At 36.5% G+C, this 27,924-nt stretch overlaps 1 protein-coding gene across 7 annotated transcripts; it reads right to left on the reverse strand.

Annotated features, from left to right (window-relative positions):
- LOC113236620 (PDZ and LIM domain protein 3) lies at positions 1 to 27,580 on the reverse strand. Of its 7 annotated transcripts, XM_026472777.1 has the most exons (13): positions 27,480 to 27,580; positions 26,981 to 27,116; positions 20,032 to 20,180; positions 18,836 to 18,931; positions 16,089 to 16,169; positions 15,394 to 15,580; positions 9,135 to 9,281; positions 7,616 to 7,663; positions 6,238 to 6,326; positions 5,481 to 5,519; positions 4,824 to 4,959; positions 1,432 to 1,500; positions 3 to 634 (listed from the first exon to the last, which is right to left on the reverse strand). In XM_026472777.1, the coding sequence occupies exons 2-13, from the start codon at positions 27,083 to 27,085 to the stop codon at positions 548 to 550; spliced, it is 1,233 nt and encodes a 410-aa protein (XP_026328562.1). In that variant the 5' UTR covers positions 27,086 to 27,116; positions 27,480 to 27,580; the 3' UTR covers positions 3 to 547. The 7 variants fall into 7 exon arrangements, with proteins under 7 accessions (XP_026328565.1, XP_026328564.1, XP_026328562.1 ...); XM_026472776.1 differs by lacking the exons at positions 26,981 to 27,116; positions 27,480 to 27,580 and adding an exon at positions 24,879 to 25,077 and having other exon boundaries at positions 4 to 634; XM_026472779.1 differs by lacking the exons at positions 7,616 to 7,663; positions 26,981 to 27,116; positions 27,480 to 27,580 and adding an exon at positions 24,879 to 25,079 and having other exon boundaries at positions 2 to 634.
- Between the last annotated feature and the right edge of the window lie 344 nt (positions 27,581 to 27,924).

A 27,924-nucleotide genomic window follows, 5' to 3' on the forward strand; every position in this document is an offset into this window, starting at 1 on the left:
AATTTCATACTCGTGGGTACGACCAGAGCTCGGGTCGATGTGACTAGACTGTACACTCAACATTTCACATAATACATAAACAATATATTTCTGTACAAACAGAAAATCAACACTTAGTAATAATAGTTACATTTCTACTTAAAGTATAAATATAAATTATATCACTAATACTCGAGTATTAGAATAATTAAATCCACCGAAAAATAATATTACACACTGCCAGGAGCATTATAATAAATAGCCTCCTAAAATTAATGGTGTTAGTCTTATACCGTTACTAAATCAACAAGTCAATGTCTATCGGCGCCTTCGTCTAACCGCCATAAAACCATTCTCAACATCAGTCCTTGACATATGCGTGGCAAACTTTGGGGCATCGGCTTAGTGCACTTAGGGGCGTTAAGCGACTGTGTGCATTGTTGAAAATATAATACTTTGAGTATTATTTTGACAGATAAAGTAGCTAGTAGTCTATAAAGGGGTTACCTACGTCAAGTTTGCCGCATCTATCGATACATTAGTATGACGTTAATACTGTGTTGGCCTGCTAAAACTCGGTATCGCCGAGCACGTTGTACATGAGACGTTTAAACGAGTTCGATTGCTGGATGTGCTCTTCGTGTAGTGAGTTCACCTAAAACAAACATTCATTTAAAAACTTGCTATTTTAAAAGAAAGTTCCGTATTTAATTGATTTTGTCTTATTAATTTTAGAGGTGACACAGGGTCGATCTTGGCGAATGACCTGAAAATTGAACCACGAGAACATGACACGGTAGTCTAGAAGAATCTCGTTACCGTAACGTAAAAAGCGCCTACATTTCCCGAAACTTATTTACCAAGATGGCAAACGGAACGGACAGCCAGTATTTAATTCGAATTCAAAATCGTGTAAAATTAGGGAGGCACTGGTCAGAAAAGGCTTTATGTCTATGTAATAAGAGCGAAAAAGACGTTACGCGTTGGCGCGGCGGCGGTCCAAGCGGAAGCTTTCTTTATGATACCAAGTGACGAGATGAACATATGGTGCGCCTGGTGATAAGCGACACGCCTGTCCATAACAGTTGCAGTGCCGCTCAGAGCTTTAAACCACAAAGATCTGAGGGGCATTTTCACTGCCACCCTGAGACATACGTTGAAAAATCCCATGTGCCTGTAGTTTCACCAGCAGCTTTACCCTTCAAAACCGAAACGCAGTAATGCTCACATTATTTAGCTTAACGCGTGAACGTGTTTTTTGCTCTTAATACATGGAAATAAAGCTTTTTCGGAGCGGCTCAAGCCGATTCCACTTTCATTAGTATGGTGACTCCTTTACTTAAAAATCCCACACCGAAGCTAGACGGAATGTTAAAGAATTTTTAAGTGGCTCTCATTTAAATGAGACACAGATCCGATACATTAAAGACTAAAGATTAAAGGTATACTTACGAAGGTCGTTTGTTTTCCCTTCGGTTTCCCCTCGGGCTGTTTCATTGGTCTCGGAGTGGGCGCCTGCCTCTGCCAATGAACATGTAACTTTATTAAAACGTCACGAATGTTAATTCAAGTATAGTGACCATTTAATTAGTAATGTTTTATTACGCAACAAAGTTTGACAACCTCGGTGGCCACGGAGACAGAACTCTGTGAGCGCTGAACGAGGAGGTCTGGAGTTCGATTCCCGACAGGACCAATTTGAGAAACGACCTTTTTTAAATAGGTTTTAGTCTGGGTGTTATGGGTAGTGCCCTGGAGTGAATTTCAAAACTCTGGTACTCATAGTTCAGGGAATATATAGTTTGAGACCAGGTAATCGGTGTGGGTGTGTGGTACTTTATTATTATTATTAACAGCAATACATAACTAAAGAAAAACATTTAAAGCCTGCACAATGTGCAATTTATTGTTATTTGTTGACGCATATCGCGTAAAGTCACAATTCAATGCTAAGTTATGCATAGTTTAGTACTAAGATCCAATTTACTATGAAACAAGAGAATTGTGGTATTTTAGCTTTCTTAGATGTTTTAATTAAAAGAAATCCTAATAACACCTTAGGCCATACTGTATTACGAAAGAAAACCCATACAGATAGGTATCTCAATGGTAATTCCCATCACCATCCTAGCCAGTTAGCTACCGTGGGCAAATCTTTGTTTCAGAGAGCACATGGTGTCTGCGACAGTAATCATCTGGCAGGGGAACTTCAGCATATAAAGCAAGTCCTACATGCGAATAAGTTGAAGATTCCACGCCAATGCCGCAGGCCCCGTGCGAAACCACCAACAGTCGAGAGAAGACCTGCCATATTACCTTACGTGATTGGTGTTACATACAAGATCGGAAGAGTCCTCAGGCGTGCATCTATCAAGACCTATTTCAAGCCCCTGAGGAAGATTTCTCAGTTCCTGAGACCCGTAAAATGTAACATCCCCTTACAGGATGCAGGAGTTTATAAGCTTGACTGTGAGTGCGGTCTCTCATTTGGACAAACAAAGCGAAGTATTTGTACCCGCGTCAAAGAACATATAGCTGATGCCAAACACCGTCGCGTAAACAAGTCTGCAGTCTGCGAGCATGTCATGGATAAACCTACACATTCAATGAAGTTTGACAAACCCCAGGTCCTTGCAAAAGAAGTCCGTTATATACCCAGGATGCTGCGAGAGGCCATTGAAATTAAAAAAAAACATCCTAATTTCAACAGGGAAGATGGTTTCTCCGTACCACCAGTTTGGGATCCAGTATTTCCTCTAATGAAAAATCCCAAACAGACATAAGACTGCAGTACTAATTAATATGTTTTAGTTTATTCTAATTTATATTAATAATTAATAATAAATTGAACTTAATAAAAATTCATTTAATAAAATAATTTGTAAAACTTAATGTAGCGTAAATTGGAATGTTTTCTTTGTAAAATTAAAAATAAGGTATTTTTAATTTAATTTAATTAATAACTATTGTAACTATAGTGAAAAAAATAAGGTGGTTTGCATCAATATTAGACATAACTGGTTGAAGACTGTACCACCGCAGTCAACCGTGACCATGAGATCTGTAAAGGGCCCGAAACGTCGGTTTGTTTGAAAAAACAAATATACGCGATTTAAATCCGGAAAAATAGTTTCATTTCCAACAGTACAATATAAATATGCTTTGTACTCCATATTCATGTATGTAGTTGCTTTTCTGCAAGAATGGACTTTTGATCGAAAATTATAAAACACATCAATCCATATCTATAGCTATAAATCCATTGACCAGACGAGACAAGAAATTGAAATTATTTGGTTTATAAAAGTGAACTCGACATTATGTCTTCGACCGGCTAAAGTAGTAGTTAATGTGCACCTACTGCCAAGTTCTTGCGATGTACAGCACTATACAGATATATAACACTACACGTGCGGAGAAAAGGTTAAATTTTTACAGAAAAGAATTTAACATTATGGTCTTTCTGGTGGTAGCCTTATCACATAGAGATAAATAGAAGAAGAGGTAATAGAGTAACACCATAGTATACGAGCAAGTAGGGCCGCTCTCGTTGTTTGGCGCGTAAATGCCTACACTTCGCTCGGAGTAGGGTTGTTACATTGTTATTTTAGTTGTGCCGGTTGTAAACATAATTTGCAAACATTACGGTTTAATTATTAATACAAAGATCGAACACGCACCGAAAGATCGAACCGACGTCTTCTAGCATACCGTGCCAGATCCGTTCTGCAACGGTATGCTAGAAGACGTCGGTTCGAATCCGGCCGGATAAAAGAATTTTTTCTGAGTGTTCGATCTTTGTATTAATAATTATAGCAAACCAGTGGAATAATTTCACAAAAAATAATTGCATATCAATTCTATAAAAATTTAAAATTAAGGTTTATTTTATAATTCAATGCAGTACGTACTGGTACTACTACATACTTCGTTTCAATCCATTTTGAACAAAAAGTAAACAAACAAGTCACTGACCCGACCATAGACGGTTTAGTTATGGCCAATTGTAGCGCTAACTACAAATTGATTAATTAATTGAATGAATCGATTTGTTAAACTGAGTCATACTAGCGGTTTCTTTACATAACCTATATAAGCATATTTAAAATTTCAATTGAAATCCTCGTTCAAATCCTTACACTTGCACATACTTGTGCGATTGCGATTGAAATGTTCGATTTAATAATCGATTACTAAACTTTAATTGAATGAACCGAATGTTTTTTTCGAACAGCACTATGCAACCATAGGCAAGTCTTAGATAAAAAAGTCATGTATAAAAAAAAGTATAGATGAATAATAACCTCACTTTTGGACAACCATTTTTCAAATACGATTTTACGATGCTATTGAAATGAATATTGTTGGAGAAAGCGATGATATATCAAGTCGAAATCTTCGAAATATACGTGAAAGTGTTACTTATTCAATTTATTGAGTCATTGCTTTAGAATTTAACCGTTTTACCGAGGTTTGTTTACTTTTTGTTAAAAATGGATTGGAACAGACTATAGTACAAAATTGGTATCTTGATTATGAAGTATGATTATGAAATAGAAATGAAATGTTGAACTTTTCTGAATTTGAGATACTATTGTTCAAATTACCAAAACCACAACAATAAACACGTGTACTATGTGATATCATTATACGCTTCAATTTTGTAATGAATGGCGCAAGGGACGATCCGCACTATGTAACGTGATGGCACGGCGAGATTAAAATGCAATTGTGTGCGTCTTTACACACATACAACCCGCGGTGCTAAGTTTGTATGGAGTTACCCTACTTGTTTTACTATTATACTATGGTAATACTTTACTGTCTCAGTTAACGTAATATACCTTGTTTGGTGGCGCGGTGAAAACCTTGGTCTGCACGGGTGTGGGCACCTCCTGGACTACGTCGCCCAGGCCCTCCTCCTGCAGCGCGCGGAACGTCTCCGACTTGGCCGGGTCGTACAGCATCGTGGGCTTGTGACTGTTGGGCGGACGGCCGTGGACGGCGTGTGGACGGGGCGTTAGTTTTTAGTCGGTTAGCGGGCGCAACACAATAGTAGAGAAACACATTAGACTCGACAAGGTTCGTTAAGGGAACGCGGAAGCGGTTAGTACACGTCGGTATTTAGTTTTGTTTGTGTTTCAGGAAGGACAGGTCGATAAAAATACTAAAATTAATTATGTAGAATAAGTTCTTTATCTTAACATAAACAGGATGTAAACTTAACATCTAGTGTAAATTTCTGCCGCACCGATTCACACATAATGTTGTCGCGTGATCGTGAGGCGAATGAAGTGTCAAATGATTGCTGAACACTTCTAAGACCGACTTTGCGGGCGTCTCTACGTATGTGGGTAGACAGACCGAAGTCATTGTGTAGCGTGAAGAGACAAAGTCCGTAAAGAGTCGAAAGATAGCAAAATAAAAAATAAATAAGCATTAATGCGTCATGAGAGATGGGCGTCGACGTTGATTGGCGGCGTTTCTAGTAAAACACTTGCCTCTTGACAACGTGCGGGCGCCCGTAATGGCCGTTAGCGCTATTGATCAGAGAAATACTCCATTATTACACCATACTCTCTAACAAATAAACACAATATTAACAGTGAGTTCGAATTTAAATAACTGTGTATTTCTAAAAATTCAGTGTGATGCACATAAAGCCAGGGGATGTCTAATTTTATAATCCATTCTAAAATTAGATTCACTAAATTTTGCACACCGCTACTTAATATGACTCAGTATGTCTAAATTAATAATATGAAAACTGAATCTAAATATCACATATGCATATATATAATTTTGTACGTGATTCGAGTAGCTAAATGTGTGAGAATTGCGTCAAGTATTTTCTTACCTAACATTTAGCGTGTTAAGTTTGGCTTTGGGCCATGCTCCTGAAATTCAGTGCCAAGATATGCGTCGGCCACGAATGGTGACATTCAAATTTTTTAAATTTCCCACACAATATTACGACAATGCGTGTAAACACTTGTTTTCGAATTATCATTTCAGCAGCGATTTGCACGTTTTGTTTTAAAATTAACTTTGGAATACACGATCATTTTTATTTTTGCATTATGGTCGATTGAACGGTTATGTTCACTGACTTAAATTATGTAAGACAGAGCTCGACAACCTACTTCAGTGCGAGTAAGTTTTATATTTTCATCGCGGCATCTACAGCAGCATTTTACTACTATTGAAATTTATAAGTACTAATTAAATTTCACTTTAATATAAAGCATTTGTACTCACGGCAATGGCGAGGATTGTTGCCTTATCGAGTTAGCGATGTTCTGGTCCGAGTACAGATTAATCGGCGAGTTGAATTGCTTGTGCACCATCTGAAGAGATCCATTATATCAATATTAAACATTTTGTTGGTTACATTTTAAAAGGAGTTACAAAATTGTGCAGAACGTATTTAAAACAGTGTTCTCGAGATGTATACAATTTTGGTACAAGCTGGGTGTTGCTAGGTGTATCTACAGCCAACTCTACCAACAAAACACTGCAAGTCCCAGTACAGTATTTTGTAATTTCGTTACAATAAGAATCTTTCGGCAAGGCAAAACAAATTAATTAGTTTTTCAATAGAAATAGTTTATTTTGCAAAGTATAATGGCTAAATAGAATTCTTTAATATCTAATATTCAAAGTAAATTAAATGTATCTTTTATGTTATTGTTATTAACTAGAAAAAATACCAAAAAAAAACAAACAAAAAGTGTTGTGCGCAGCTTTACAAATTGCTGTTTTTGTTAAGTAATACAATGTATTGACAAAACATGGTGGAACTCTGCTTCACCTTCAGATGGCGTTATTCAGAAGCGGATTACAAAGGAGGAGAGGACAATATTTATTATTATACGAACACACCCTAAGAATGTACCAAACTACTATTAAAATATACACATTTTTGTAACTCTCTTAATATATTTTGTCAATGAAGATGGTAAAGGTCAACTTAAGAGTAAGGTTTTGGAAAGAGGTCGTTTTAACAGATATAATAAGTTAAAGAAACTGAAAGGTGATGACACCGATCAAATAGATGCTAAAAAGAAAATTAAAACGAAGATATCGACGCAAACTAGAAGCTCAAACAATGACGTATGAACAGATGAGAATGAGAGAGATGCCGATGATTTTTGCAAGTTTCATTCAAGTCTGATTATCTAGTCAATACAGTAGTTAAAGAATTTTGGAATTGGAAAACTATTTATCAAACATAAAACATATCTATCAAATACATAGTCGTCGCAAATTCAAAAATGAAAGTGGACATTGAATTTATTAAATAAAAAAAGATTTGAGACAAAATGGCCGAAAAGTGAATAAGTTATTCTGCTTTTTTAAACGATTACCCGCGAAAAAATGTATGAAAATTAAATAATTGAAGGAAAATTTAAATCTGGCAGTATGGTTAAAGACGCCTTAGCCAGTCCCTAACGACGAAAAATTATACTACTAATTATTGAATAAATAAAAAACAGAGGTGAAAGGGTTGGCATGGACTATTACTCGATGAGTAGGTACAATGTATTTATGATCTCGCAATAAATCATCAGCAAGAAAATTCTTCGTCCTAGAAGTTTGTTTCAAGTCATGCGTAAGCAGCACGCGAGTTAACCACCTTATTTCCATCCTCGCCCACCACTCGCTGCAGCACCGACTCGGCAACCTGAGTTCCCAGTAAAACAATCTAAATGTAATGTCAGCCAATTCGTGCGCTACACTGTTATTTCAATACTTCTGAAGGCACGTGAAATTAGCAAGAGGATTCTTTATTAACCCATCACGTGTCCTAAAATGTTGGATTAAAACACAGCTGCGCGTTCCTCGTAAGACGACGCAGTCAGTCACTTTAAATTTTTTAAATATGGTAGGCTAGTAGAATCGTCTAGCCGCTTGTCGTTTTTTCAAAACAATTTTTAAGTGTCTTGCTAGTTTCTCGTTACTTCAGTTAAATAACAATTTTGATCTATAGAAATTCTACAAATTAATTCGGTGCCTTATACAGCGTCTACAGGTGTTGATTCCACACATATCTACCCCTAATTTTGGGTGTTTGTGTTAATTGGCTGTACGTGGGTGTAGGTATTTTGAGTGTGTTAAATAAATGAATTGTTTTGTGCGGTGCAGTGTGTGCGGCAAAGTATCTAGATAGCTGCTGTAGATAATCATGCTCCTAACCCATCTACTATTTAAAAAATAAACATAAGTTATCGTTTGAAAATAGAAGGACAGGCAACGGAATCTTATTTTAGAGCTTTATTACGTATCTATATATTATCTATAAGAAATTCATATAAATTCATAGAAAGAAAAATACCTTTCAGTTTTCATTGAGTCATATTTTTTATGAACTCGTAATTACGCGTTTATCTGCCATTTGACTAAGCTAACGTACAATTAAATACGAAATTGAAACTTATTTAAAAAGGGTTAGATTCAAAATTAAAATTCTGTAATAGCTCACCTAATAATTACTGTCAATGTGAATATTTATTTTATGCTTTTTGGGATTTCGCATTTAAACTAGGAATCCTTAGTGGAGTCATGGCGGTCCGTCTTTTGGTATCGTATATCAAATATTAACAAAATTGCATACAAGGTTGAGACATTCTTTTAAGTAAGAAAATACTTGTATCAGGAGGTCTCAAAACGAGGTTTTCAGCTCAAGGTCCTATACAACGAAGAAAAAAGCTACGTCTACTTCTTTGTTGGATTATCGTAAGATAGGTTTTGTAAAATGCAGCAATATAATGCGTTATATTAGGTACTCATATACGTTGAACGGTTAAGTTTCGAGATCGTAAGTCTCAACTTCGAAAGTCAAAAATATAACAATTTACTTAGGTAAATTAGGTTATACCTACTATTAATAAAAATGATACCCGACTTTGTAATAAGAATAACAGATAATTAAGGTTTTCGAAATAGCATATTTATGAATTTCACCAAATTCCACCAATTAATGGGGCATATTTTTAAAGTTGGAACAGAATGTGGTTGAATTGAGTTACAGAACGGGTACGGAACTCTATCAGACGCGTACCCGACACGCCGTGGTCAGTTTTTACTGCATTGCAATGATATCTTTAAAATATTTGTAATATCAGAGTAATTAGTGTTTTTGGTAATGCACTTACCCTCTGTTTCATGACAGTATCACGGTAGTCGTGGTGTGGGGGTGCACGGATGGCGGGGTTGGGGTGGTGACGCAGGTAGCTTTCTGTGGGGCCAGGCTCACGGCGGACCTTGGCGCCGGGCAACACTAGAGGTGTTGTGCGGTATGGCTGAAACGACGAAATCAGTCATCAACATTATCTTGAGTTAATTCGCATTAACAGCAGTAGGTTATTGTATTAAGGCCTACTAAGAAATTCCTGTTGCAATCTTAACGCGAACAAAATATAGTTAGTATAGGAGTCCCCCTACTCCCCCTAGGCTTACCACCTAGCCCTCAATTGCTTTACCAGAATAGATTTCATACTAAGTAAACTATGTACGTCTTACCATCTATTTGAGGTATTGGCGACCTCGGCGGCTTAGCGGTTTGTATTATGACGCTGGATGAGGAGGTCTCAGGTTCGAATCTCGGTAGGGCCAATTTGGGGAAATGTATTTTTGTAAATTGGTTCTGGTCTGGGTTGTCTGGCACATTATATTATCTAACAATAACTGCCATACATCAAATATCGTAATCATAATAAGAAATTCAAAAAGAACAATGGGAAAAGTTGACAAAAAAAAATTACGTATGAAATAATACTATTTTTTTTATGATATCAAGTGACGGGATGAACAAGTCGTGCGCCTGATGTTAAGTTATACGCTTGTCCATAACAGTTGCAGTGCCACTCAGAACTTTAAATTGCAAAGATCTGAGGGGCACTGCCACTGCGCCCGTCACCCTGAGACATAAGTGGACAAGTCTCATGTGCTTGTAATTTCACCAGCACCCTTAACCTTCCGGTTCCGGTTTTTTTTAAACCGAAACACAGTAATGCTGACATTACTGCTTGGTAGTAGAAATAGGTAAGGTGGAAGTACTTCCCTGGACGAGCTCTATTGCTACTAAAACGAATAGTGCACCAGTCCGTTACACCATGTACCAAGTAATACTAATTATATAGATATATCGGTTTTCCAATCAAACACAGTTTTGTGATATTTGGTACCAGCCAAAAGAAGTACATCGCAGTCATTTTTTAAACTAAATTGCAGGTTATCATAAATTACTTCGTGAATTTCTTCACTTAAGTATTAAGGGCTACGATTTCAAGATTCTCTAAATAAACATGGAAATACGTACATTACTTTCCTATCCCGCGAACCGAGAAGGTTAAATTTGTGCAAAATAGTTGCGCTCGTTTGGAGTTTTTTTCACGTAAAAGCAAAGTCATTTAGTCCCATTTTTATTAACATGGGTTTTCGCAAGAGAATGCCTGAATGTATAAATTGTTTCTTTATTTTATTTGAAGTTGTAAGAAACCAGGAGTCACATAATGAAATTAAATTCTACTTTAGAATAAAACAAAATTATGCTACATTTTAACAATAAAGGTATGGAATAATGTTAAATTATAACTTATGAATGGTTTAAATTTTCGAACGTTAATTTGAAATTTCGTCTTACTACAAAACGTGGAATTTTATTGATATGTATCCTTCATCCCGGTATTAAAGCAATCTTAATATAAAACGAGGTTGTACAAGGGCGATACAAATCATGACATACTTTCTGGCTTCTAATTTACTCTGGTGTGCAATTTAATTGAGGTCAGGTTGTGATACATTACTAAATAAAGGCCAGGGATACTATAAAATTTGAAACACAATTGTCTTTTTATTTGCAAATGAAACAGTACCATTTAGTTCTTTATACAAGAACTTTAACGACAACGCCACTTAAGCGAAGATAAAAGAGTAGAGAAGCACAGAAGATTAGTTTGAAGAGTCAATAGAATTAGAAGTTTTATTAATGGAATGTTGTAACAGGATAACGGCTTATCTTTTATTTAAAGAGTAACGTGAAGGCACTTTTAATGGAGTAAGTGTGAGTAAACGCCGGCAGCTAGCCAGTTAAATTTATCAGATTCTTTTCGGTTCTGAAGGTCAAAAACGTCGAAATTGTCATCACAGAGGCGATGGCAATTTTGCCATCAAAGAAAATCGTGATAACAGAGGCGTCACTCACGCCAATAACCACAAAACCTAACGACTATTTCAATGTCATAACGAAACCTGTATGACTAAATATAAATAACACGTAGAGTCGAGAGAGATTAAAGTCATCTAATTGTGAAGTCACACTTCGAATAATCAATAACAAAATAATAACAACAAGCTTTATCTTGTGAAGATAAATATAAGTATTTTCTAATTTCGAAATGAACAGTAACAACGTAAAGCACTAAATGCTTATGTATATTTTCTACTGAAGTAAGTAGACACTATAGGATAAGTATTCAATGTGCGTCGTAAACAACAAGGTATGACAACAAAAGCTTGTAACGAGCATAAAATTTGCCAATCGTACAAGCTTCAAGTTTATTTCGGTCGTGTTTACAAAATCGCGCTTTCGACACTGACGCAATGCTCTATTTCGTCGTTCTGCAAAGACGGTCGAATGTTTCTTATATTTGATGTTTGTAAGTACTCGTTCGTTACGGAAAATGACGAAAAACAGGTTTTAAGAATTCAATAAGCGAATAATAACGGCAAAAGGTATAAATACAAAACATTTGCTTCGCAATAATAAATGTGCATCTTCCATCATGAGCAACTACGTCGAGTTCCTGAAGACGCGATTTGGATAAATACTAACAGGATTTCCAAAAGTAATCTTATTAATGGAACGCTGTAACAGATGGCGGCTTTTCTCTTATTGAAAGAGTAACGTGAAGGAACTTTTAATGGAGTACGTATGAGTAAACGCCGGCAGCTAGCCAATTATCTTAATCAGATTTTTTGACGGTTTTGAAGGCCACTACAGAGGCGATGGCAATTTTGGCATCAAAGATAATCGTGATAACAGAGGCGTCACTCAGAAAGTTCAAGTGGGTGTTAAAATATTCGAGCGACGTGACATTGGTATCAAAATAACTATTACGTCTGGCGATATTATGTCAACTCGAGGTCAGTAAATTTATTAATTTTAAATTAATTTCGAGAAGAAAGTGACAAGATGATGTTGAAATCAGAACGAACTGGAACGATTGGCGTTTTTAAGAATCGGAAAATTTAACATGGCATGTTGAAAGATTTAAAGTTGTCGTCCTAGTTAGCAGAAATTAACTTTTATTAAATATATTACGACAGAAGTGAAAAAGTAGATGTTTTCGGAAAATTTGATGATAGAACGTTCACTATTATACTAAGAATCACTGAAGCAGAAGTGTGTCAATATAATTAATTAATACGGAACAAATTCGTAATACATCTCGCGAATTATAATTTCAATTTTAAGTGGAAAGTTTCGGGAATATAACAGACACAACTACGCGTCCTGAACATATCAGATGAGAATAATTGAGTAATTTAGGGTTTTAGGAAAAAAGCTGTTCTTAGCACAAAATTTTTGACATACCGGAACGACAAATGTTTACATTCTCGGAAAGTTCGATATGACAAGCTTAGAGATGGGAATCTGAGTTCGCAGAAATTAGTTTTGTTAACTTCTCACTAAATATCTCAAAACAAGGTAAAAAGTCAAATGTTTCCGAAATATTTGGTGATAGTACATTCACTAACTATACTAAAAATGGCTGCAGTGGAAGTGTGTCGAAATAATTTATATTTAAAAAATTTACAACATTCAAAACATTTCGCGAATTACAATTTCGATGAAACAGAAACTTTCGGAGGTATAATAGCTACAAAACAAATTCACATGAGTATAATTTTGTAGTTTATGGTTTTATGAAGAAATACATTTTTAGCACACCATCGACAGTTCTTACATATTCAAATAGAACAGACCACTCTTCATTTCCAAACGGAAAATTTGCGTCGTAAACTCGAAGCTCGAAAGTTATTACATCACATATTTTGTAACACTACGCGCTGGCTTCAAGTGTTCCAAAAATAGATTGCGCTTGAACATTTGGGATAACGAAATGTAACACCCAAATTGTACCACCAGATTGAAGATGCACAACATCTGGAATGGATTCGCAGCCACGAAAACGAAAACGTAATTGATACGATTACATTGTGAAGATTACAGGGTAGCACGAACGAATGTTTAGTAAGCGGTGAGACGCACCCAGTTGGTGACCACTTCCTCCTCAGGATGCATGGGGTCCTGATATCCGTTGGGAAAAAAGTTGGGGTTGACCGCCATTGTTGTAGCACTCGGTAGCGCGGACGTGTTTCGTACAGCGTGCGATCGCGAACTGCCCGCTCCAGCGGCCCTCTCCCGAGGAAACAAGGCGATTTCTATGCAGTCTATTTTAGAAATATAGTGGGAAAATGGGTGACGTGGGCGACAGCCTCCGCACTACCAAAACCTTGCGATACACGTATATTAAAACTATTATTTATTATTTCAAAGTAAAATAATAAAATGGTTCAAACAAATTTATTGAATACTTACACCGATTCGACAAATAAATTAATCTTCAAAGAGACTTTTCATAGAGACGTTTCCAATCCAGCTTTACAGGATGTTATTTGTAAACAATTACAAATGAACACGTAAGGTGCGTAAAGTTTACTTAAATAAGTGTCTATGATTCTACTAATTTATCAGAAATTTCTTTCTACTCTGAAAGCGATTGTCATGCTTGTATCCTGTTTTATTTTCCACGTTTATGCAACGAAAATAGATCACGAATTCCCAATGTATATTTGATGTAACGTAACGTTTGGATGGCTGGGCGTATAATCGCGAAACATTACTCATGTTCATTGCTAAGTAGTAGAAATGCCGCCAGCGTGGCTATTATTGCCGAACGTGAATCAGATGGCGAATTTAGCCAGACTCCAGAATATTCCAACGACCGATGTATAAAGTTGTATGGAAAGAGGGCATATTCAGACGCTCTGTGTGTCCTATAGGGCCCCCAGTTTATCTCTGCCGTAGTGTCACCGGCCTGAGAGTAGCCAATTAATAACACATCATTAGATATTAACAGTATCTTGGCCAAGTTCCAAAATGTGTCAGGAGTCGATATAAGCGGGGATTCGTTAACCTATATTGGTTAAAACATCAAGGACGATCCCAAGATATACATTCAATGTACAAGCGTAGCTAAGACCATAAGTTACAAAAGATACATTCCCAACGGTTTAGGAGGTGATACTATTTAACTAAATGGAATAATATAAAGGAAGATACTCTATAGAATTTTCATTGAACCTCTGTGCCAAAATTAGGCCTCTTCAAATAAGTGAACATAGAAATGACATGACAAACGATATGACAGCAGAAGCAACTCAACTAAATCATTTGGCAGGGCACCAGGATCAAAAATTACATACTACGATTGCGGAGGGCAAATTACATAAATTGATATCGACACTGCCAACGGATATATACCAGAGATCAAAATTATACGGCAAATTTAATATAGTAAACTATATATAAAAAATAATTTAGTAAACGGCATCATCCAGTTTACGTATCTAAAATTTAAATTAGGAATTCCAGACCATCAACATCAAAAAAATTAAACAGCTTCATAGTACTCTAACAGGAAAAACAAATTTACATAATGTAAACAAAAGTAAAGTTGATAGAATACAATGTATGTTTATTTATTATACAGTACCAAGACAGAGACAGACAGATGGAGGAAATTCTGAAAATATGTCAGTCATTAATATCATGCACACTTCATCTATCATTCGGCATTTTAATAAAAGCCGCAAGATGTCTACTGAGCTGAATATATAGCGTGAGTCATAAAAACAACAAAAAAAAAGCTCATTATATTAAGAAAAAATTTATACGGAAAATACGCGCAATGTGTTATTTCGGAAACAAGCTCGATCATACAAAAGTATGTAGGTAGGCAAGAATTCTTTATTCTTTGTTCAGCATCTGGAATACAACTAATTCAAGATTGTGGACGATACTTTCATTCAATATTATGTCACAAGAATCTAGTAGAATTTTAAGGGGCGTCGGTCTCAACTCGCAACCTGTGAGGTACCGCGTCCAAACCGTATCTTAGCAGGACTCTAGTAGAATGTTTATTGAAAGGAGTCCTAGGAGCCTCCTGCTGGAAGGGCGACAAATCGGTAACAGCACCATTATATTAGTATCGCAATTGAAAAATATTCTTAAGATAAAAGCGTAGAAGAACAATTGTATTGATACTAGCACTTGTTAACCTCTTAACGCAGAAAATTAAAAAAAATACCCATAGAGCTATAGGAGCATTTAGGAAATGGACTCACCTGGCTTGTAATAGATTCATCAAATGTTTCGTCAGTGCGCGTCGACGAGGGCGACAGCAAGTATGTCCTGTAATCCCCTTCGTACTGGACGGGGAACTGGCCATAGGGAGGAACTGGGGTTCTTGGTAGAGATTCGGGGCCTTTGCCGGTCCATGGAGCAGGTGATGGTGGCAGTGGGCTAGGCGTCCTGTCCACAACACATTAAAGAAATAATCCTTTTAGATGCGTGTCTGTAGCGTTTCGTATTATTTAACGAAATCATTATCAACTCAGCATATGTCCGCTGTTGGGCACGGATCTCCTCTAAGGAAAGGCTGAACCAATGAAGATTGGTGACTGCACGCGTTTGCTAAGGATTGTGAACCGAAAAATGTATATGAATAGAATGCGAATAGAATGACACGTAAGTTTCACAAGTAAATTGATGGAGGTACGTTTACATAGTGGTCTCTATATTGGGATCTATATTATCTGTATTAGAATATTGTTTCACAAATTTACAATGATGTTTGAAAAGTCAGACACTGATCTGAAATTTACTGTAAGTTATCTCTTGTTAATCATTGACTATTACCATTTGAAAACATATAAATGTAATTTTAATAGTAACAAATCCGAAGATCTCTGTAAACTTGTCAATCAATGAACAACATCGCATCATACAAAATGAATGAACAACCATCTTCTACTCATACCTGTAAGGTGGCGCAACAGCATTCGGGATAGGCGACCGTGGCGCGTGCGACGCACCTCTGGGCCCTTCCCGGTCCACGTCCCTACATACAACACACCATGCTCAATGAATGGAGTAGATTTGTTCAGTGCATATATGTACATATAACGTATAAAACGTCAACAAAACTTTTATGAGTAATTCAGTCGAAAATAAAATATCAATGTAATAAAAAAATTTGAATATCTTAATAGTAAATAGAATATTAATTAATTTATTGTCAGTTTAAAATTGAAAACCTTTCTTCATTTTGTATTTTTTTTAAGATATCAAATGACGCGAAGAACAAGTCGCGCACCTGGTGATAAGCGACACGCCTGTGCTTAACATTTACAGTTCCACTCAGAGCTTTAAATCACAACGATCTGGGCAGCACTGGCACTGTGGCCATCAACTGAGACACAAGTTAACAAGTCTCAGCTACTAATTTCATAAGTACCCTTCCCTTCAAAACCGGAACGCAGTAATGCTCTCACTATTGCGTAGCGGGAGAAATAGGTAAGGTGGCAGTACTTCCCTGGACAAGGTTTGTCACAAGGAGCTGTACTGCTACTAAATGTGTCTTGATATTCTATTAAACCACATAATAATTGAATAGGATGTTACAAAATTATAGTTAGAATTGGTCCAATAAACATAGATTTACCCAACATTACGTCAAAACGCTGAGCCTTAGTTCTTTCATTATCGAAATGAGCCTCAATAAAATTAAACTTTGCGGTTATAATAATAAAATCCATATGTATATTAAATCCCTAATTTTGTGTAACGGAATATAAGCAGGTTGTGTTGACGTTTAAAAAAAATTGTAAATGTAAACAAGATTGAGTACAAGGGTAACATACGTAAACATACGTGCTACGTGATTCAAGTAAGGTATACAAATCCTTTCAAGAATAGTGGCAAAAAGCAGAGTAGTCTTTTTAAACTTATTACACAGCTGTATTTAGTGTGCCTTAATTTTGCTTTTGTGAACAAAACTTTGGCATACAATTCGTCGACTTTGGGCCCCAGATAGGTCTCAGGTTTTTTAGACCATATTACTAGGTGTGTTGTAGGCCGCTATTCTAGAAAGGGGAGATACCTAAAGCAACATTTTATCACAGTTTTTGAAATTACTTTACAACACATGAAAGGTAAAATCATAACTACAGAAATACAATCAGTTTGCTTGAATATAACAAAATAGATAGTTGTATTTTATGTAAGTATTATTATAATTTTTATGGCAACATATAAAACGATTGGCATTCCTGCAATTTCGTTAGGATTACGGATTTACGGAATCTCATGCACAGGGTTGCATGTGGAAAAGAACTGTTGGTAAAAGAAATAAGTTCATTTTTAGTAGTTGTAGTAGGTTTGACTAGCTAGGCATTCATTATGCCGCACAGAGTAACACATAACAAATACAATTAAACTTTCAAAACCGGAATCTCCCCGTGTAGCTGATACAACCGCACAACTCTCGAAGCAGAATTGCTTAATTTTCTTTATAGCATAGGCATAGCACGCATTGTTATAACTACACATCATGTCTATTTTGCACGTATTTTATCATACTTTTGATTTTCTCTGTATGATGTGTGACCACTTGACCAGCCCTATATAAACTTATTTCTTTATGTGTATGTAAGTCTTAGGAATAAATACGTACAATAATGGGAAGTTTATAAAGTACTAATCTATAAATTACGACAACAATATAACATGCCGTTTTTCTCATACAACATGAACAGGCGAATATGCAGACTTGAGGTGCGAGCTATATTTAATGATACTGCATCTGTATCATGGGGATTTATGTGAACTCTATATTTTACAAGTGAAACTATTTTATAACGCAAATAGTGTCGTAAATAATAATGTGCCAATATTAATGAATTATAACGTTTTTTGTCGATAAATTGAAATGATACCTTTATAAAAATTTTGTATAATAAATATGAGATTGGTAAAATATTGAATTCTTAAAAAAAATAATTGAAATAAGTACAGTTAAATTTGTTGTATAACATCCCCCTCCGTTGAGAATAACCTAATAATCAAATCAAAACCAAATAATTTCCTCAATAATATTTATTACACCTGAAACAAGCGTATAAGAAATCGAAGAAGTTACACGTTATACAGATTCAGTATCATGTAAGATAGTAGGTATGGAAATTAGCACCTTGGTTGCGCCTAAGAGTAACTAACGCACGAAACAAAAACTTTTTTTAATTCACATAATAGGTACGCACGGCTACCATAATCTAAAGCATGCAGACTGTTATTGTTTGGACATTGCAATTTGAATTTTATACATGATCAAGAACACGATGAAGAAGAGAATATATTTAATTTAAAAAAAATTACAGCGTACATATAATAAGGATTATTACGGAACTTTCTCCTGAACGTAGGGATTTCGGGAACATTTTTCTCGAAATTCCATCTACCCAAAGCTAGTTAATTCGGATATTACAAATACTGGAAAAACAACTAGGTACTCAAAGTGTCAAAATTATATCTAATGCCAAAATTTTTGTCGATTCTTTTCTGTTTCGGATAGCGTAATCAGGGGGGACTACGGAAGTAACCCCAGCATAGTAGCCTTGCGTACCTAACAAATATCTTTTAGAGATAGTTCTCCGAAATATTGGACGATATAAAAGAACATTAGTTACTCTCAGGTAGGAACAGACACCTAAAATGCATTGTTCTTACTCAGCGAATTCATGATAGAATGTGGGTGTAGGCACACGCCCTACAAAGCTGCCGGATGCACGCGGTACTGAGTATAGGTGAGGACCCGATCCGCCCCTGTGGTTACACTTTACCTTCATTCCTTATTAACACTTTATGAAACTGTTTTTTTAAATTTATCAACTATTTTGAGTAAAACTGGACATTTCGAATCCTTTCACGTCGCCGTAACAGCCAAAAGTGGTATAGTTAAGGCAAAAGGCTGAAAAACCATCGATTAGTGGAATGCATTCCTTAAGCGATATTTTAAAAAATCGTTCATCATCAATAGAGCCAAACTGCATAGTTTCAAAAAGTGTACATTCAAATATTGCAATAAAGTAAACAAAGATTGAGGCCAGCAGATGTAAAGCATAAACTATCAGGATCATAACAGCTTAACAGTGCCAATATTTATGCCAGTTTAACAGTTGCTTTATAATTTAATAAATATCTTCCAAAATATTAAGCGAGATTGGGAATTTGATGTAATTTAAATTCAATATGAATTTATTACTCTTACTGTCGAAAGTGATCGTTCAATTTACATGAAACTATAAATAGTTCCGATTTTACTTTCTAACAAGCATTTATAATAACGTTTAACAGAAACACTTCTAGTTTCTCCTCACTCGCTCTCGTCAAAGCCTTGTCATTGAGCAGTAAAGTTCGACGTTGGAAAAATTGACCTACTGGAAAGTTAAAACGTGTAACGTGCATTTGGAAAATATTACAATAGAGCGAATTAATGTATTTTTTTAAGAAAAGAAAAAATATAACTCTAATTTGATTTGTTATATCGTAGTGTTAATGCGAATTACTCGCATGTGATTTCTATGTAATTTTTCAGGACGAAGATAGAAATGTTTGTAGTTAGCATTTTAACTAATTCAATTATACCTCTTTTAGATACTATATTACTTTCATAATATATTTGAGCAAGAAGTTTATAAGTTTTTCTTCAACAAAAATCAGTAAAAATGAATTATGTGGAAACGCGTATGCGAGATATGGAAAAGCTGAAATTTTGTAGCTTTCCAAGTAGCTCTCGTGTAATATTTTCCAAATGCACTTTAGACGTTTTATGTTTCCTGCGTCGAGTTAAAGATGACGATTTTATGTGTAATTTGCATAGAGATGATATAGAGATCTTAAGTTTCAGTTTTATGTTTCTTTACCTTTGTACAACAATTCTGATTTGGTTGCCAGCGTTCTTGAATAGATTCTGTGCGTCCTCGTGTCGTAGATCTCTCGCGTCGTAATCGTCGATCTTTGCGATTATGTCTCCGCGGACCAATTCGCGTCCAGCGGGGGTGCCCGGGGTCACCTGGAAATGTTTGAATACAATCTTTTTATTTTTTTGTACTATACACTAAATAGCAGTGGCATGTTTGAAGATAAGCCAACGTAGCAAATGCAGTAATTTTGTTTTTTTAACTTTTAATCATGCTATATGGGCTCTTCACTGTTGTTAAAACATTGTGAAGAATTTAATTACATATCTGTATACTAATACTGATGCTTTCTTTTTAATCAGACAGGTTTTAAGTAAATAAAGAACTTTCTCTTCTTCTTTTTTCAAATGTTATGGCTCCATCGAAGTAATCGATAAAAAAAATCGTTTTGATATCCGTCAGTCAATGTCACATGAGACCTTTGTTTGGGAGCCATCATCGCGTCTCTGCCCTAAATACGTGGAGCCAGAGTCTTTTGGGTTTTCGCGAGGTGGGCAATATTTTACCTACGTTTGTTTGCGTTGTTCTTATTTCAAAAGACCATTATGTTGTTTAAATTGTCCGTGAAATGTTAATTTGTGTAAATTATGGTTTACATCTGTGACATTTCGCACATTAAACCAAATACTGTTATAACTTAAAATTGTGGATTTGAGAAAACACGATTTGAAAGTTCAAAAAATTACTGAATGAAACCAACAAATTTATTTTTTCGTTTATACATGGATAACTAAATATTATGTACAAATCAAAGCAATCAAATTATTCAGAATAAGATCCATTCAGTATGTTTTTTAAACTTCCAAATAGTGTCTTCTCAATTACAGCATTTTTTAGTAATGACAGTATTTTGTTTCAAATGCGATCAATTGTGACATCTATTGCAACAAACATCGTTCGTGTAGGTGCAATGCGACCATCAAACAGGATTAGGTCTACAACTTTATTAACATTAGTAAAGACAAGAAAATCGCAGAAGAAATCTCGAAGCCTATTATCAAAACATGCAAAGAATAAAAGTCACCCAAGCAGAATAAACCAAAATGGCTGAATTAGGACACAGAATCGTAATCAGAAGAGTGCACAAGGGCGAACTTTGAGTCACATAACAGCCAAGATTCTCCTTATATTTATTTAGGCTGGTGGTTCTCCGTGAAACGGAACAAAGTACGTCAGTCAACGTTGTTAAAGTAAGGACGTTTATAGGCGTAGATCCCTTCAAATATTTCTTGTGGACTCATCAAATAATGTCTATCGTATGTTATTTCCTCACACGCCAAATCCAACCTATCATAGTCGTAACTGTCTAGTCCTGTCGCCGACAACTGGGATTTGTTTGCACTAAGTTAGCCGATTGCGAGTGCGCGATTAGGTAAAACGCAAACAGGTGTTTGAATTTTTTGTGCTAACGTTCTTTCGCGCGCGATTGGGCGTGTTCGCTTTTGTTACAACGAAAAGAGCGTCCATGCAAAGACTAATAGCGCAGGATAGACCGCATGAAATTAGCGCGTGTTGAAGTGCGCGATTGATGAGCGCAATCGCGTGGTCTTTCCCTTTTCCTTCGAACGCCTTTACACGTGCGCTCAATCGCGCACGATTGCTGTATCGCGCGCGATAGTGTCTGTGTAAAGCCCGCTAGTCATTAAGTACCATTATCATAGATATTAGTGCATTGTTGTAGGTACCCGTAACTGCTATAGAAGAGGAATTGAATAACACAATGCTTTCTTCTTTTACAAACAGAATAATTACTCAAACTCTGTGAACAACGTCAACCAAAATACATTGACATTTTTCTTATATAGGTGCTGCTCAACGTGCTAAAATGGGTCATGAAATTCGAAACTCCTAGCCTAGATCCTTAACCCCAATCTTTAAATAAACAAAAATAATGAAATTGCTTTGGTCTTTGCAATGCTAAACGTCAATATTGATTCAGGCTTCCAAGAAGATGTTACTTCAAAGCATATTAACTCCCATTAGTTTAATGTATCTCCGAATTAAGGTTCGCGCTCATGTTTTCACAATTTATTATTTGATATATTAATAAAATAAATATGTAGGCAATATGAAGTAACTACAGCGTAGTGGGTATTTTAAAGCTAGCAAATGACCTATGTGTAAACAGCCAAATGTTATAACTATCATACGTAATGTCGCGCAACTCTCGAAGGTGAGTGAAACCGTGACATTCTCACTGTTATATAGTCATCCGAAATGACCATGATTTGGCTTAGGAAGGTACATATAGGTGTATAACACAGGACGCGATATTTCTGTTTAATTCTTACATTACGTTTTATAACTACAATAAAATCAGGATTTAATTTGGCTAGAGAAAATATATGTATAGAGAAGGGATTTTTTATTTGAGATTGTAGGCTAAGTAGACCCATAGATTAAGTTAGACGAACGATGCATCGATAGCTATGTTGACCTTGATATAGACGGCAGGGGTAGGTGGCGCGTATGCACCCAGTTTGGCCTACGGCCAGGCTAAATGCGTCCACCGGCGTCGGCGCGCCAACGACGGCCGAGATTTTTATTGAAAACAACCGCCGGATTCGATGGAGGCCGCGTCGCATTGACGGCTCGACCTGCGCAAATTCATCACACACTTCCTAGAGTCAATGGCGAGGACATATGACTATATTTACACTTGTCCATCAGCATCTAGCGCGTGTCACGTCGGCGATGCGAAATTCTCGCGACGTCAATTCGTTGCGCTCACAGCTAGCAAGGCGCTGATGTATGAAATTAGTACGTTTTACATTGTTGCTGGCGAAAGTCCATGTTCTCAGATTGTATGAAGTACGTGGGTGAAGGGTGACATGTATGTATTATTTCAGTCGAAATTACACAGAGTAACATCAAATTATGTCATCTTTTAGCTAATGATAAGTGCTGAAAGCCCCCATTCATTTAAGACAAGTTACTAGAAGTGTTCAAGTGACGCAGTTCTCATTTGCTCTATTGTGTAACAGATCGATTGGTTCTTAAAACGAAAGGAATGTAAACAGCATAATTAATTATCTTCAAACAGCGTTGCATCTACAGCTGAAGTGACACATAAATCAACAGTTTGAAAATCGCTGCCAAAAAGTGATATTAGCTCACGAATACGCTAATTGTCAAGTATGCTGATGAATATGTTGTTTTCGTCCCTATTACCCAATTCCACTGAAGTATTTTTATCAGAGGTATTTTAAAAACAAACTTCAATCGAAAAGTATCGAACGAATTTCCTCACCGAAGACCACATGTAAAGGAAGCAATAAGTATTTTATTGCGCACCTTAAATAAAAACGAGATCAAGGTTAGACCGACAGATTTATAGCAATCAAGGTCAACCGGAAGATAGCTCTAAGTGCATTCTATACCTATATAGCTTAATCGAATTAAACATACAACAGACGTAGGTAATACGTTAGCCATAACATTACGACTGTCTACAACAAAAATCATACATACATGGTTTAAACCACAATACAAATATGCACAAGCGAAGGAAATGTGGGAAATCCACGTTGGATGATCGATCATAAAGTCCATTTGCCCTTTGAAGCACATAAATAAAAATCAAAATAAAAGCACATAAATAACTATAGTTGACACAGGATCAGTTATAGTTATTGCAGGTCCGTTACTCGTTTGTATTGCTAGAATTCAGAAAATAAGTTTAGTAATAATGAAACAGGCCATATAATGAATTATGCAATTTTTCTCTAATTCTATGTTATGCGAGTTTCACTGGGAGTAATTACCCCACAGATATGATTATGATATGCATAGCTACAGATGAAACCTTTGAGTTTCCCGATGTGGGTTTGTAGCAAAACGTTTAATAAAAATTCATTTTTATGTAGTAGAATGCATAGGTACACGTATTTTCAGAGTAGAAAATTCGAGCTCGATAAAAATAAACATAACTTTTATTGCGTAGGTTAATTACAGTCATTCTATGGGTTCATAGAGCTTAAGAATAGGGGTTCAAATACGAATGCCAGTTATTGCTTTTCTGCAACTTTGGGCCGACATTTAGTGTCGCAATACAACACTCATTTTTCCAAAAAAAAAAGCGTTTGTTTATGCTGATTGCGTATCATAAAATGTTTTTATGATGTTGTTTACCAAAGTGTCCTAAATTATTGTTCAGGAAGTTTCATATGGAGTGAAACAATACGACTATTGAAATTTGCACAGGCGGGCTACGTTGGAAAGCATGTCACAAACAATAAACAGATTTTTTTTAAATAAGTGCCGGCGTCGTCAGGGTGTTAGTAATATTGAGGTCAGATGTCTTCGCCGGCAGCTGTCGAAGTCCGGTGACCGATACTATCCCAGAATAAATAGGATATAAAGAGACACGCCGTCGGTCGTTCTGGATTTAATAATGTGGAATTTATCTACAAACAATACTTTGATGTTTTTTCGACCGCGCTTTTGTAGTGTTTCTCAGTATGTGATTAGATTCAAACCACACAAGAAAATATAACGAATTATGTTGATTTTAATGGAGTATAAACTGGTTACGAAAACATTTATGTTTTCCATATACGAAATAAATAATTTATTTATTTTGTCACCACTATTTAGGTGTTTAATAAATCGAGAGCTTATTTTATGCCTACGCGCGATTACAGTAGAGTCGTTTAATCATCCGCTTTTTGATTAATGAACACACTGTAACGCCGGGTTAACCAATATTATTGCTGGAGTGTGGTTTGTTTACACCGGCGTCCAATGTTTTCTTGCTCCGCGTTTCGATGGACTGGTGATAATGGGCGTACCCTGGTGACGATGAGCGGGGTGGCGAGGTCTGACCCGCCGACGAGCCGCAGCCCCCAGTTGGTGTCGCGGCTCTCCCGGCGCAGTGTCACCACGAACGTATGCAACCGCCCCATGACGAGGGGAGAGGGGTTCGATGCACTGGCGCGAGAACGCGCGCTCGTTGCGCGGACGGTGCGAGTTCGACGGGAAGACGCGGAGTTGTGCGCGCAAAATTAGCCTCAACGCAAACTCCTCACCCTGCCCCTCCCCCCGTGGGTCTGCACCGTCTGCATGTACCACTAGTCCACTATCACATACAACCCTGCGTCGCATTCGACCTACTTTGATTTACGGAAACTAGAGGAAATGGCGCAAATTAACTTTCTGATGACGTAATGTATGAACATCGTGTTTATTTACTGAATTAATTTTTGGATCGTGTTAGAGGACGTGCTCTACATTACGGGACGCGGGTTGATTTATTTTGTTGCGATACTAATTACTTTACAGGCAGCTGCATCTGTGCATATAATATCGTGTGTGTTTATTAATCATTAGACAATAATAAAACTTATCAAAACACATACAATGAAAGTTATAAATCAACCTAGGATGTAAATATTTAATACAGCAACTTCATGTTTGTTTATTACAGGACACAACAACAAAACAGCAACCGCAATAAAAATGAGACGAAAGTAACTAGTGCAACTAAGTTGGCGCAAAAGTATGCAACGAATGAAAATAGTTATGATCAAGTTTTAATTCTTTTTATATTGGAGTTCATACTCATTTCTATTACTTACGTCATTAAACCACAACGTTTCAGTTATAATTTTTCCAAAAAAGAACGAACGAAAAATAGATTAAAGATAGGTATACAGCGTCTAGATGTATCGAGTGAAAATATGGACAAGTAGCCACAAAAAGTTTTTTTTTATATAATATCAGGAGACGGGACGAACAAGTCGTGCGTCTGACGGTAAGCTACACGCCTGTCCATAACAGTTGCAGTGCCACTCAGAGCTTTAAATCACCACCTGAGACGTAGGTTGACAAGTCCCATGTGCCTGTAATTTCACCAGCATCCTTACCCTTCTAAACCGGAACGCAGTAATATGCTAACATTACTGCTTGGCGACAGAAATGGGTACAGTGGCAGTACTTCCCTGGACGAACTCTTTCATAAGGAGCTCTACTGCTGAAATGTATCCACTTTTGCTGAAAGCCGGAAATGTTTAAAACGTTTTACAATTCCATTATCTAGGTTAATACGGATTTTGATCTTTGATCGTTTCATTTTAACTATAGGCTGGAAGCGTACTGTTTTATTTGCTTCTAGGCAGTAATATCGATAAATAGTGTATAAGTGTGTGGTATAAATAGACCATTAATCATGAGGCATAACGATCGAACTCGCTACGTTTTGGCAGCAATCGGCCGTTCAGATTTACATCTATCAGTTTTACATTTCCGTATAGAGAAACATTTGACGTTTACTAATTTTCAAATATCAGTTTCAATAACAAGGCGCGCACAATTGTGCAAGTTTACTACTGGTATCATTAAGATAGTAATGTGGACTTGGCATGCGAGCAAATGAGATTAGAGCCGAATACTTTCAATGCTACAATGCTCGGTAAAATTAATTTGTCATCGCATCATTCCAACTCTAAAAAGAGATGTACAAATGTATTGAGGTTACAAGGGTTTTTGTGTAACGCTGTAACATACCACATTTTACACTTTATTTATATAATGTTTTGGGAAGATAATTTATGTAATATGCTGGTCGAACGAAATTTTAAAAATGCGCTTTCTTTAGCGTAGATACCGTTTTAATGACGAATTAATCAAATAGCAACAATGAAAAGAAGACATTTGGAATATTATTTGTAATAATTTTTTTTCCGAATCTAGTAATTTCATACGCATGTCGAGTTATACTCAAATTGCTGAATGGAGAACTAGTTAAATCGCAACACTGTTTTATTATAGCCGCAGCATCTTGGCCCTTTACGGGATATAATAACCTGCGCTGGTATTAGATTCACTGTGTGTAACTTATACCCACTTTTATTTGTATGACAGAGAGCGTAACGGCCCAAGCTATCAGTCTTACCTGGTTAGGTGGTCCCCTTCTTCTAAGTCCATAGAACCTGGTCTCGTCTGCTCTTGGTTTCTGGTGGGGCACTCGCCAGAACGGAGGCCTCTCGTACATCGGCATTTTAACTAAACTTTGGTTTCTACGATGTTAACTGGAGGGAAACAAAAGTTGAGACAAAGATTTTACGAAAACTTTAAAAGCTGAGTTCGTATTTTGTTAAAACTTTTGCACATCTCTACAAAACCTCTTAATACTTTCTTTCGTTACGTAGAATTTCAAACTCTACATAAATTTCATAAAAGCATCAATGATAAATAACAAAATCATTTGTTACAGTGACTTGTTAAACATCACGGAACACTTGCACACGCTTAAGACATATCATTTCATACGTAGGTGGTTGGCAAACGAATTTATGAAATAAATAAATCGCGTTTTGATAAACAGACGACGCCATGGAGGATGACGTTGTAAAGTGGGGGCGACTGGGAGGGCCCTATACGCTTGGACTCACCAGAGGGCGGGGTGTAGCGTCGTTTCTTGCCCAGCGTCGCTCGGCCAGTGCCGGTTTGTATTATCTCGAATTATTCCGGGCAACATCAAACTATAGTCTATTTTTTGCTATGAGGATCGCGCGAGCCGTCGAATCGACGACGGGTTGTGCTTCAAATGATTTACAAGCCTGGCTTCGTCTGCGTCGCGCTGTTTCTGGGGCAATCAGAGATTTGCGACGACGCCGGTCAAGTACGCTGTCCGCATGGTGGATGTAGTTCATTGCTCTTCTATTCCACACGTACAAAACATGACACAGTATTGAGTATCATAGACACTTAGTTGTAGCTATATATATAATCGGGAATATTTTCGAGTTCAACGAACTTATCTTCCCACTTTTATGTATAATTGAGGAAATGTGAATGACACAGGAATTATTTTACATTTACAAACGGCCAATCATA

This window comes from Hyposmocoma kahamanoa, unplaced genomic scaffold (genome assembly GCF_003589595.1).
Source record: "Hyposmocoma kahamanoa isolate Upper Pololo Valley unplaced genomic scaffold, ASM358959v1 92, whole genome shotgun sequence".
Taxonomy (NCBI): domain Eukaryota; kingdom Metazoa; phylum Arthropoda; class Insecta; order Lepidoptera; family Cosmopterigidae; genus Hyposmocoma; species Hyposmocoma kahamanoa.